At 40.9% G+C, this 12,788-nt stretch overlaps 2 protein-coding genes across 2 annotated transcripts; both read right to left on the minus strand.

The window, feature by feature from the left end:
- Window positions 1-5,178: 5,178 nt before the first annotated feature.
- On the minus strand, window positions 5,179-7,209 carry LOC144075707 (transmembrane protein 182-like). The gene is made up of 5 exons (XM_077603026.1): window positions 7,004-7,209; window positions 6,826-6,885; window positions 6,593-6,776; window positions 6,388-6,525; window positions 5,179-5,783 (listed from the first exon to the last, which is right to left on the minus strand). Exons 1-5 carry the CDS (start codon window positions 7,175-7,177, stop codon window positions 5,509-5,511), a joined length of 831 nt encoding a protein of 276 aa, XP_077459152.1. The 5' UTR covers window positions 7,178-7,209; the 3' UTR covers window positions 5,179-5,508.
- Window positions 7,210-7,659: 450 nt separating this feature from the next.
- LOC144078826 (actin-related protein 3) lies at window positions 7,660-12,104 on the minus strand. Its single transcript, XM_077607228.1, has 12 exons — window positions 11,896-12,104; window positions 11,502-11,557; window positions 10,036-10,160; window positions 9,860-9,970; window positions 9,686-9,781; window positions 9,500-9,607; window positions 9,269-9,412; window positions 8,717-8,890; window positions 8,550-8,642; window positions 8,356-8,481; window positions 8,106-8,189; window positions 7,660-8,033 (listed from the first exon to the last, which is right to left on the minus strand). Exons 1-12 carry the CDS (start codon window positions 11,937-11,939, stop codon window positions 7,938-7,940), a joined length of 1,257 nt encoding a protein of 418 aa, XP_077463354.1. The 5' UTR covers window positions 11,940-12,104; the 3' UTR covers window positions 7,660-7,937.
- Between the last annotated feature and the right edge of the window lie 684 nt (window positions 12,105-12,788).

Raw genomic sequence — 12,788 nt, forward strand, 5'->3', positions numbered from 1 at the left:
CCAAGTCCGGTCCTGACCAGAAACTTCATACCGATCCTGATTATTTGATTCAGGTGTGTTGGTGGAAGGAGACATGGAAAACAGATAGGAGCTCTCGAGGACCGTACTTGGCCACCCCTGGTCTAAGGGGGGTCTCATACTGGTTGCACCATGTGGTAACTGCACTCGACACCAAAAGTTCAACAAACCACGGCAATTGTTGATGCGTCATTGCTTCTGGTATGAATATTTATATTGAAAAGACCCATTTGACATCCTATCCCATCCCATTTTTTGAACCGCTTTATCCTCATTAGGGTCACGGAGCCAATCCCAGCTGTTTTCGGGCCAGAGGCGGGGGACAACCTGAATTGGTGGCCAGCCGATCGCAGACCCATTTGTCCCATTTGTTGAATTTGTCAATTCAACACAATTTCCTGATAAAAACAAACAGTTCTGTTTGCAACTGCACACATGTTCTACTATACTCTATACTGATAGTAGTGGGGACCTTGGAACCAATCAGTCAATCAGTCAAAAATGCTTCTAGAACTAATTCATTTCGTAAGGTGAGGTACGACTGTACCTTGTAGTTTTAACCAGAAATTGAAAATATCTTGGAATAGCGGTTATTGTTTCCTATTCAGACGGTTTAGCTTAGGGAAGGTGAACTCAGACCTACGAACAGAACTGTTTCACCAGCTACAATGTAAAGATCTAATTTGAGTGACCCTCATGACATCGCTACACAAGAAGACAACTGCAGACCCCCTTCATACATGCCATAGCAGAGATTATACATTTTGGACATGTTGGCATCTTGTGTGTGTTTACTCAGCATATCAGCATCCTTCCCCCCTCTGACTAATTCTCACCTTGCTGATGAATTCCAAGGCTAGCCGGCAAATCACATAAGCTGAACAATATGCAAGAAGTAGTGCAAGGCAACCAGACTAGCTCACTCAGCAAAAATGAAAGCAACATTAGATGTTAAATCAAGAGATGACGGAAATATGGAATTTTATCTTACAGCCTTTTTTGTGAAGAGTAATTGTCACCTTGCAGGTGTTTTATTACTGCTGGAGAAATTTAGACAACAAGGAAGGGCAAAGTTCAATAATATGTAAATACTTCCACTACAGGGAATGTAGGTTTCATCCGTCTAGAATAGTATTTTTATCTACAGTATCAACTAGTAGTTCCGCCTCTTTTTTGATGAGCCTCTATGTGGGAACGCCGCCTCGTCGGCAAGCTGTTTGCACAGGAATCTGGGCTCTAAAATTGTATTCCATCGACCATGCTTTCTATCAACACACAATTATCTGGGTTAATCATGTGGAACTGTGGCCAATTCACCTGGGGCTCAGAAACTAATGGCATTGGCATCCTTCCCTGCTTTAGTGAAATGGCACCTACAGCAGGAACAGCAAGATTTATAAAGAAAATTTTGTTTTATTTCCTCCACCTTGACACATCCTCAGAATCCAACCTTCACCGTCAAACTGAATCATCCCTATTTCTTCCCATCCATGTTTCTTCTCATATTTTCAGGAAGACGCTACCCGAGTTTCATCATATCACCTAATGAGTTAAAAAAAAAAAATCAGTCGCAACACCTATGCCACACCTGAACTGGCAGCAAAGGTGACATGAAAGATATCTTGCAAAAAAAAAAAGTTTCAGAATTTGCTTCCGGACACAAAGCATCTTGGATTCTCGCTGCGTAATTAAGAAGGCGATTGAAAGCAGTCAGCCAGGTGTTGGCTTACAAGCGCTTACCAGTGAACTCTGTCTTTCCAACATACAGACTCAACCCCACCAACTTAGAGGACACTGGGCATCATAATTAGACATCAATATAAACATATGTTTTCCAGTCACAGATTTCATCCATGTGTGAAATGGGTGTCACGCCGTTGGAAGTCTCATTATTTGGCCGCCGGTCACAAAATCTATAGAATGGACCTCCATCTCCTCTGAGGATCTCAAAACGTGAAGGTGCACCATGAGTTGCTCACTATTTTTCTTTACAGCAACAAAACAACTGACGACTGCCTTAATGCTGCAGAAATATATATTTTTTAAACATGTTATAATCTTGTTTCTGAAGTCTGTTTGTCCATTTTTATCAAGTCATTATAACTACGAACTGAAAACAAATAATTCCGTCCAGTTATATCTTCTTGAGGAAATTGAGGTTTATAGTAACCATAATAATCATTCCAAGAGACCTCTGATTCCAAGAAGTAGGTTGGCACACAGTCACATGAGCCAGACAATTTTACTTTAAGGTTGCAGCTTTAAATAAAAATGTCTGCACCCAGATGGCACATTTATGTACAGCACAGATTTAGGGGCTAATTGAAAAACACTCAACAAAATAATCAAATTTAAAGCTTAAAGTTGCATGGTGTACTCAAGCAAAAACAAAAGGAGCTTGGCTCCTGGATGTGCCATCTGACATGGTTTAACATTCTCTCGGGAGTCGTGAAACGCCCCTGAAGGCTCAGTTTAAGCTCCCCTTCTTTTACTGCCTAATAGGAGATAATGGAAGTGTGAAGCCCAATGAATCAATATGCAACAGCAGCTTTAGTTTGATAATTAATACCAGTGTCAGAAATAGATTTGAGATTCAGCGGGGCGGGTCTGATGCGACACTACTTTAATTCTCCTCTCAATGGCACCGAATCTTTCTGTAAAGCCTGTTAGCTCAGTTTGGCCCTGCTATGAGATCTGATGGCATCCTGACATGTGCATTCGATCCTTTCCAAATTAGTCCTGACACACTTCTTAATGAAAAAAAAGAAAGGAAATAAAAGGTATCACACAGAGATGATGGCTGGGTGTGGGCGGTTTTTGAAATATTATATTTATTTATTTTACGCATCTTGACTGAAGGTCGCCTTGCTTTGAAGAGTAGATGATGATAGGGAGCGGGGTAGTCTTACTATTTACATGGTATCAGAACCAGGTGAGGTCGTGACCAAAGAGATGAGAGCTAATCTGAGAACAAACTCCCACTCGATATATCATCATTTCTTGACTTTCTATGGTTTTAATCATGCACAGCTGAGCATTTATTGGGTCTGCTCAGGCCTGCACGTATGGAAGATGTCTGGCGAGGACACCATGAGGGGGTTGGTATAGTCAGAGCCTCAGTCTGAGGTCAGAGCGTAGGTTCGAAGGTCTTACTTGCAGCGAGGAGGCTAATCCTTCTACTTGGTTGAGCAAAGTCTTGAATAATTGTGGCCCCTGGGTCAGCCTGCGGGTAGCAACGGGAGGAGCAATTGGGAGGATCTTGGAACACACTGTGTTAGGCGTTTCAAAGTACACGCAGTTAAGGCCCAGTATTTATACAAAACCCACCATAGAGGTGACCTAAAAGGTGCTTTATTAACCTTAAAGCACATTTTAAGCATGCATTCATCTTAAATTGCTTCAAAAAGATATTTCTACAGAAGAAAATGGAAGTGTGTTCCATAATTTGAGGCCAACAGGCCCCATTATATTTTGTTAGGTGCTGAAAAAGTGAGCATACTACTTGTATCCTATGAGGGAAGTAAAATGACACCAAATCCATAAAGTATTGAGGCACAAATACACTCAATAGTAGTGACTGTTCAAATGCTGCTGTTTTTAAATTGAACTGCGATACAATGAAACGGTGGTAAAACGGGAGAGAACCGAGAGCAGGGGTGGGAAAAGTATTCCACAAAAGGCTGCAGTGGGTGCGAGTTTTCATTCCAACCCATAAAGAGGACACCTTTACACCAATCTGGTGTCCTACAAGTGCAATCAGTGGATTGGAGTCAGGTGCTTCTTGTTTTCTGCAGAAATCTCATTGGTTAAAGGGTCTGTGCAGGGATCGGTTGGAACAAAAACCTGCACCCACAGCAGCCCTCGAGGACTGGTTTGCCCACCCCTGACCTCGAGAATCTAGAACAGGGATAGCAAATCAATTCCAAAAAGTGCCGCAGTAAGTGCAGGTCTTCCTTTCTACTTTGCAGCTGTTTGCGGAATCGGTTTGAGACCCCTGATCTAAACCACAGCTGCTTTCCACAGCATGATCAATAAAATTAAGGATGCTTTGTTGGACCAGTGAAGCAAAGGTAAAAGAGAGGCGGATAAAAATATGATTGTTTTGAACAATGTTCTCTCTATTTTTTATGTCTGGGCATATAGACAACCTTGCTGAGCACACTGAGGACCACTGTGAGCAACATCAGAAGTGCTCGTTATGGCTGCACACCAGTATTACACCTGCCATCAGCAGGTACATTTCGACGACCCATAAATGATATAGTCATAATAAAATATAATTATTAATATCCATAAATAAAACATATTAATAAATGTCACTAGAATATGCACAAATCTGGCTTAAAACATCTGCCACAAGATCTCAAACTTCGATGGAAAGATTTCAAGTAGAAACCAACAATAATTAATTGTCCTATTGTGATTATTATTACTAGTAATAGGGACATTCATATTAATGCGAGACATATGTGTGGATAGAGGGAAACGGGATGAAGCCCTCCAGGTTGTACTGCCACTTCTCACACGCGTCATGAAGTCATCAAGCTGCATGTTAAGAAGTTGCAGCTTGTTGCCATTTGATGAAGAGCAAAGTTTCACACTGTTTTAGTAGCTGGCGTGAACATTGTACACATGTGGTACACGGTCATATGCAATAACACTCATTCACTCACCTTGTAATTCACGTTTGAGCATAATGTAATCTTTTGAAAATGTGGGGATCAAGTCACACGGTTGTGATTGCCCATGTCCAATCATAAACTCATAAGATTTCATATTCCTTTATCCTTATTAATTCTATGACCAACCCATTACCATACAACAATTTTAGTTTTACGCGTGTTTAAGGCCCCCGTACCAAATCTGCCAAAATGAAATAATATCACAAAGCAGCACTGCTCCCTAGCGGCCACCGTAGGAATGATCATCCCTGTCAGGAAATGGATTGTGACAGCCTCATTTATTACCTCCATCCCTGTGACCCAAGCGTGTCTCTCATGTCTGGATTGTGTGCACATTCAAGCTCGACACCCCTCATTTCAGCATTTCTGTCTAATCTAATCGATCAATTACAATAAAGACCGAGTGGGTCTATTCATTAGATTAACAAAAAAAAAAGGATTTGAACTACAAATTAAGTATTGTAATTATACTCGGTGATGGAGGTCAGAAGGATTCATTGGTTTATTTTTATAATCCATGAGAGATGGGATGATTGGATGTAATTTACACTGTAAACTTTGATTTTTAACATGGCAATGTTCTCAGTATGCGGGAAAATTGTCATATCATTAATGTCTTGGTTACAGACTTCATTTGATCACAAATTGACCCACCAGGATATTTGACAGCAATGGAAAAAATGTTGATCGTAAAATTTTAAATTTAAAAAACTTTAAAAAAACAAAATGGAGTACAATGTTTAGAAGAAAAAATAATTCTAGTCTTTAGTCTCTAGGAAGACAGCTTTCTTTGAGCAGATATTAAAGTTCACAGGTCAGTTTCAATCTCCAGAGGCTGAGGCATTTTGTTTGTCAAGTTTGGTCCGAAAGAGCGAGTATTCCGTGCAAGCACGAGAAAGAGCAGGCCAGACAGCAGGCAAAAGAAGGAGGCCACGGGAGCCAGCATGAACGACGGTCCATGCTGAATGCTCAGGTGGAAAGATGTGCAGCCGTTCACACGTTGACCTCGGGCAAACTCTTCTAGCGTGTCCAAGATTTGGACCCACATTAGGTACATGAACACAACGACGAGCAGACACAAACCTGTTGGACAGCTAAATATATTTTAAATGGAAAGACATTGCCTTAAATAAATTACCTTCATATAAAATCACAATAAAAATTAAATATAAAAAAATTATTAGTATTATGAAAAAATCGTCGGTCTCACAGTTCTGAGATCGAGGGTTTTCCATTGCACAGCACGAGTTGGAGTGATTATTCAATGCAAATTTACGTTTCTGCAGTTATCAGCTGTTTTATTAAATTAAGGATAATGTCCCACTACGCACTGAAGATATGGAATACAGATTGAACATTTTTTGTCAGTGGGACTAACCGAATGCACAATTTCACTGCTTTGAAGACATTTCTCAGCAGAAATGTATTCATATTTACCTTAATAATCAACTTCTCTTTCATTCATAAATATTATAATGCTTATGCTCACAAAGGCCACAAGAGTCTATCCCAGTATGTGTACATCATTTTTAGGAGTACAAATGATCGTCTCTTCCCTCTGTGTACCCTACACCAGACTGGTGACCAGTCTAGTCTGCCTTTTGCCCAAAGTCAGCTGGGATAGGCTCAAGCAATGAGGATTCAGATATATATCATTTGGATGATAAAACTCAAGAATTAGACTTACCCCCACAAAGCAGAAGAGCTCCACCAGCTTTGTAGAATTTGTGTTTTGTGAGAGGGGCAGTACAAATAACTGAAAGCCCACCAGAAAGCGAAGTGGCCACACCCATGATGAGGAAGATGCTCCAGAACGTTCTGAAAACTGAGAAATTGCCCGTGAGTTAGACTAAAGGCAGACTGTAGTCAACATACGTAATGACATGCCCTACCAATGGCAGCGTGATGCTCATAGGGTTCATCAGGAAAGTCCTGCGACTCCACCCAAAATGGGTACTTGACAGGAAATGGGAAGAGGAATGCTGCCTGGCAGACTTTGACATGAGGCTCTTTTACTGAACAACAAAACCAGTTATTTGAAAGCAAAGGTAAAATCATGCCAGGGTGGATGAAAAATCACCTTACAAAACAAAAGATCCCAAAGAGAGTATTTGGGAGATGTCACTGGGAAGGAGCATCGCCAGAACAGTCCCTCATGGAAGAGAAGGATATCTGAGGCTTCGGACTAGAACACCGTTAGGAAATAACAGCCATTGTTTCTTTAGGTTTTTTTCCCACAATTTTTCAATCATTGTAACAATTGGAACAGTAAATGAATGTCTTAAAAAAAATAAGTAGAGTACCTCTGTGCCTGTTGAGCCTCTTCCTGGGTGGCAGAACTCAGCAGAACCCAGCAGCCAGTAGTTAGTTGCACAAGAAAACAGAGTGGTCACAACTCCCACTGCCCCGGAAAACAAAGCGAAGAAGACGAGCACGCTTAAGCGGTCATTTGGGCTCAGGTTGCAGCCCTCCGACATGTTGGAAGTTGGCTTCACAAATTCCCAGTGTTGAAGCGTGGCTGTAGGACATCCCCGTCAGTTGAGGGATGAAAATAAACGCTAGCATCATGTGTCAAGAAGGAAGGGAGCAGATGCCACACTAAATATAATATGCTGAGCAGGAGGTTAAAAAAGAAAATTGTCAAAACAGTTCTGCATTTATTAGAATGGCAACAATGACACCAATATCCAAATAGTCCTACCGTATGTTTGCACATTATATGACGACACTTTATTTAATTATTAAGTGAAGTGGTGGTGATTTGACATGACTCATGAATTTTCATCATGGTACAGTTCGATGCTCTGGATTGTCAGCGTCATCATCACGGTGATTATGTCACTCTCCAGCATCACAAAACCTCATATTTTATCTACTTTTTATATTACTTTGTAACTTTACACCAGCTATGATGAAGTATTCCTTTACCCCAACATTTTTTGAAAGACAATATTGCACGTTTCATGAATGATGTTTTTATTTAGTCCCACCTCAAGATGTCTCAATTGTTTTCAAGCAGCCTCTTGTTGAGTAAGCATGATACAGCCCTGTGAGTACAAACCAGATATTGACCAGCGATTATTAAATTAGTTGCAGTAAACGCGATTGCTTGTCCCTTCTAATTGATGGAGAACTTTGCTGCCCGTGTAGGGAGTTTGTTTGGTCCATTGTCACTGTCAGAGCACCAAATGCTCACAAAACTGCCAAATGTGTGCTTCCACCATTTCCTCTTCAGCTTTAAGACATAACCCCAAACACTGGGTTGTGGCGGCAGATGCTTGGACCGATTTCCTCATAGTCCTTCTTGGTGTGGCATACTTGGTAGAACTCGGGCTGCCAAATAAAATGCAGAGTTAAAATTTTTCAAGTAAGAAAAAAATGCTAGTAAAATAGTTGAGTACTCACAGTGGACGCCAACATGGAGCCTCCAAACCAGACGGCATAACGCTGCATGTGATGCGTGATGACCTGCACATCAATGGGCTTTGGCTGCAAAACAGTGAAGATTTATAAATAACCATTGATAATAGAACTAGTAAGCAAAGCAGTACTTTTGCACTAAAATATACCAATAATTAAAAATGTAAAAACATAAGTGAAATTAAATTTGGCAGGGACAAATGGAAAAGTCACGTCATTTCTTTTTGCTCCTAACCTTCAATTTGCCACCACTCAGTTCCTCGCTGATTTTCAGCCGCGCATCCACGGACCGCTTTAGATCCCTCTGCAGGCGCCTACCAAAGTCTCGGAACATAGTGGAGCCTCCAGACAGCACAATATTCTGTGGCCAAATGAGTATTTTAACACCAAGTCGACAGACATGAGCTGTTTTGCATTACATTAATGTACCTTGTAGAGAGGACGACGGACATCGATAGGGCAGTTCTGGATGACCTCGTCTACCACCTCAGAGATGGGCTGTGTGAAATCTGGGTTGGCAAACTATATAAAAGAAAACTCATGTAAATTGCATTGTGTCGAATGAGGCATTCAGGCAAGAGCAAAATAGAAGGCACCTCAGGATGGAAGAAAATTTCAGGCCCTAGGAAACGCTCATAGCCCACATCTATCTGGAACTCTTTCTTGGTGATGGCGTTAACCCCTGTATACTGCTTCATCCATTTGGACCCATCTGTATCGTATTTGTTAAACTCCTTGACCAGGTCAGGGCACACATAGCTGAAGCGCTCCTGCAGAGAAACCGAATGAAATACATAGAGATTCAAGCAGCATGAGCGTTGTGAGCTTCATATATACCAACATTCAGTTGGAACGGGGATTAAAAAAAAAAAAAAAAGGAGAAAAACAGTTTGGTGCATTTAGAACATTAAGCAAATGCCACAAAAAGACAAACACAGACAAAAAGTATTTGTTAATATTTTGATTTTACAATATAGTGCAACATTTCTTAATTTCGAAACTTATTCATAAAAGTAATAATGCACTGTCACCCTTCTCAGTGAAAATGGATGGACTTTGTTAACATCAATTCCATCTTATGAGCAATACTGCTCTCTAGTGGCCAAGATGAATAGCATATTTAAGGAAAAAGTTATAAATCAATTTACCTTAACAGCTTTAGCGGTCTCCAGGGACTGCTCAGGGGGGATTCCCACTTCTCGTTCCCTCAACAATTGTTGGATGAAGTAGGTGATGTCACGGCCCGCAATAGGAATGTGTTTAATACAGCTGCCAATGACGTAGCCTTCAGCCTGAAATGCAAAGAGGAAACAGAATGAGGGCCAGAGCATGTGAAAGTAGTTAAGCAGACAGTCAGTCGGTCGGTCGGTATAACGCACCACTGGGATGACGTGCGTGACGCCGTCACCGCTGTCTATGACAGTCCCTGTTAGTGTCCGCTCGCCAACTTGCCGGGACGTCCAGGATGCTGCCAGCGCAAGAACAGCCTGAAGAACCCAATTTTATTAAAACCTAAAGCAAAGAATGCTTTTTTTTCTCAAAATAAGTTATTCTGGTGTTGTTACCTGAACAGCAATGTAGAGACCTGGAACGTTGAATGACTCAAACATGATTTCGGCGGTGTACTCTCTATTTTCTGGTGTGTTTAAAGGAGGTTCTGTCTGAAGAATTAGACAGACATGTTGCCACACAATAAAACTTTACAACTACTATCTCTCGGTAGAAACACTGAATGTTACCAAAAGGAAGTAATGATCTTCAGGTTCTGCCCGCAGATACTTGAAGATGACCTGCTCCATGAATCTCTCCATCAGGTCCCAATCTTCCACGATCCCATGACGGATTGGCCACTGGGAAAAGAGGGGATGGTGTCAGTCCTCTGCTGAACTGTGTAACCAAAAGGGCAAAAACTCACTTTTGTTGCATAGGATGGCTTATCGATGGCTTCATCGCCGATGAAAAAATCCAAATCGTCCACGCCTTTCATCATCCGGCGTTGCGCTTGGTCCCCAACCTTGGCTGACTCTTTGATTGCAATGCCTGATCATGAAATTGTTGTAAATCAAAGCGTGGTCAAAAATGTAGACAATCAAGTGTTTATAATCTTTGTATTTTAATTTTTCGATGACTTCATGAATTAGATTAGAAATACATAAAACTTTAAATTTGATCAAAGGGAAGGACTATCCTCACTATTATGTCAGAAAATAGTAGAAATGGACAAATACAATCAAAATTCTGAAGCTTGTGTCACTAATTAACCATTGAGTGTTTTCTTTTTTTATATTTACGCATTTAGAGGCAATATGCAGCAGTTTACCAGAATTTTTAGAACGAGATAACCTGGTATTGTTTTTGCATCTTAAGAGAAATGACAGACATATAAAAAGTACTATGAAAGTGAGAATACATTTTATAATTAGACAAGATATGTCACCAATTTGAATGCTGGTATAGCTCATTTGGTTTAGATTGTGAAACTATCCAGTGGGAACTACATTGTTCCATTTGGGTGAAGAATCAAATCCAATCTTGAACAAATGTCTCTGTGTTTGATGTTCAATTTTTAAGATATTAAAAAAGACAAACACCACAAGGTTGTCTACAAGCAAATCTTAACAAAAATGCACCTTGTAAGGTTTTACCTGCACAACTTCCATTTTGAAAAGTTTTGTGTGAGTGCTTCAGTTGATGTTTTCCAAACTATAATAGCATGTATCTAAATCTCTTCTAATTTGGATTAAATGCACATTATTAATCTGTTTTCATGGAGGATGCACAATTCAGGGAATATTTATTCCTGAGGTGCTGAAATTCCGACCTCGGATAAGCGGAAGATGAAGAAATTCCAAGGATTTCAGACATTTGAAGTTAAACAAGCACGAGTGTGCCTCTGCACAATAGAAACTGAAAATTGTATGCAAGCGCTCTACTGGCTAACTTGTAACCTACAGGAAACACAGGCACCAATAAATTAGCGTTAACAAATCACCCCTGAAAAAAAAAATCAGGCTCTGACGAGCAATCGATAATGCCCAATGCTAAAAGACGATCGGTTCGTTAATGACAGAAGAGTAAGTCTCTAAAGTATGTGTCCAAAAGAACAACAACATTGTAATAACAAGGACGTCAAACAATCGGTGAGTAAAACAATTGCCCTTAAATTGGACAAAAAGGGTCTTTTATAATTGAATACAGTGATTGTTGCACATCCGTAGTGGAAAATCGTGTTTTCAACCTTACTTTTAGGTCTACAGAGCTTGGAAGGAACTTTAAATGCCCATTAGACCACTATAAATTTGCGTTTGAATGACGCAACGTAAATGCACAAAATGTGCAGTCACGTCATTCTATGTAGCCCTTTCATCTCTTTATACTTACATGACGGGATGATGAACTGGGGTTCCGTGTTTCCAGCATAACCAAGCTTTGTGTACCTACGGAGGACGAAAATGAGGTCATTCAAAATCACCTTTCCCGATGGCATTTATAGAAGAATGCAAAATTATGTTGACGTTGCGGATTGTGTGGCGAATGAACCAGGAAGTCGCACCAGTTTTAGTATCGAGCTAAAAGAAAATCTGTTTTAATATGCAGTTATTAAACAGAAATCGAGTTGGGAATGTCGGAAAGACACTTTAACTTAAAATATCAGATGGAATTTTGACAATTCAAAAAAAGAGAACAAGCTGTCCGACTTTTACAAAACAGGGCGTTATCCAGTGTAGGGACATGCAAGCTGCGGCTAACTAGAGCTAGCATGTTGCTAACCTACCCTGTGCCACAGTCGACCACGCAAGCCGGCAGACGACCAGCCATGCTCGCTCGCCGACACGAAGTCAAAGTGAAGATCCCAAGCGCCTGATTTGAATTGATGTGCCGATCGCAGAAGTTTGAAATCTCCGCAACCTCAATGAACACAATTGCAGTGACGGCCGAAGGAAGGATGAGCGCTTCCGGGTTTCAAGAGATTTGCTCGCTTGCACAATGAATGACTATTCTCTAGGTAAAACAGCGACCTCTAACGGATGGCACGTGCTAGGCCAGCTTGTTGCGTTAATTTGCCTATATAAATAACATTTTGTATGTGGGATGCTTTGAATGTATCACTTCCTAAGGTAGGGATATTACTTTCAGGCCATACGAACACGAATACTTGCCATTAGTGTGAGTTATATGAGAAAAAAAGATTGAAAAAGAGAGATTTCTTTGGATGTTTTGTAACATGCACAATGTGAATGAACTGGAACCACCGCTTTGTGTCCCCAAGTTGATATTTTTTTAGCACGATGTCGCTGTTTTGACCGCAAAAGAATGTCTTTCCCATGATGAGATGGCTGGGGCTACTTAACTTTGCAGTTTGAAAATGAAATAATAACGCTAGAGGGCAGAAGTGCTCAATCCAATACGTGCGTTTTTTCATTCATTCATTTTCTGGACCGCTTTATCCTCACAAGGTTCGCGGGGGTGCTGGAGCCTATCCCAGGTGACTTTCAGGCACGAGGCGAGGGACGGCCTGAATCGGTGGCCAGCCAATCGCAGGGCACGAAAAGACGAGCATTCATGCTCACACTCATACCTAGGAGCAATTTTAGTTTCCAACCAGCCTACTATGCATGTCTTTGGAATGTGGGAGGAAACCAGAGTACCCAGAGGAAACCCATACGG

Source organism: Stigmatopora argus, chromosome 1 (genome assembly GCF_051989625.1).
Source record: "Stigmatopora argus isolate UIUO_Sarg chromosome 1, RoL_Sarg_1.0, whole genome shotgun sequence".
NCBI lineage: Eukaryota > Metazoa > Chordata > Actinopteri > Syngnathiformes > Syngnathidae > Stigmatopora > Stigmatopora argus.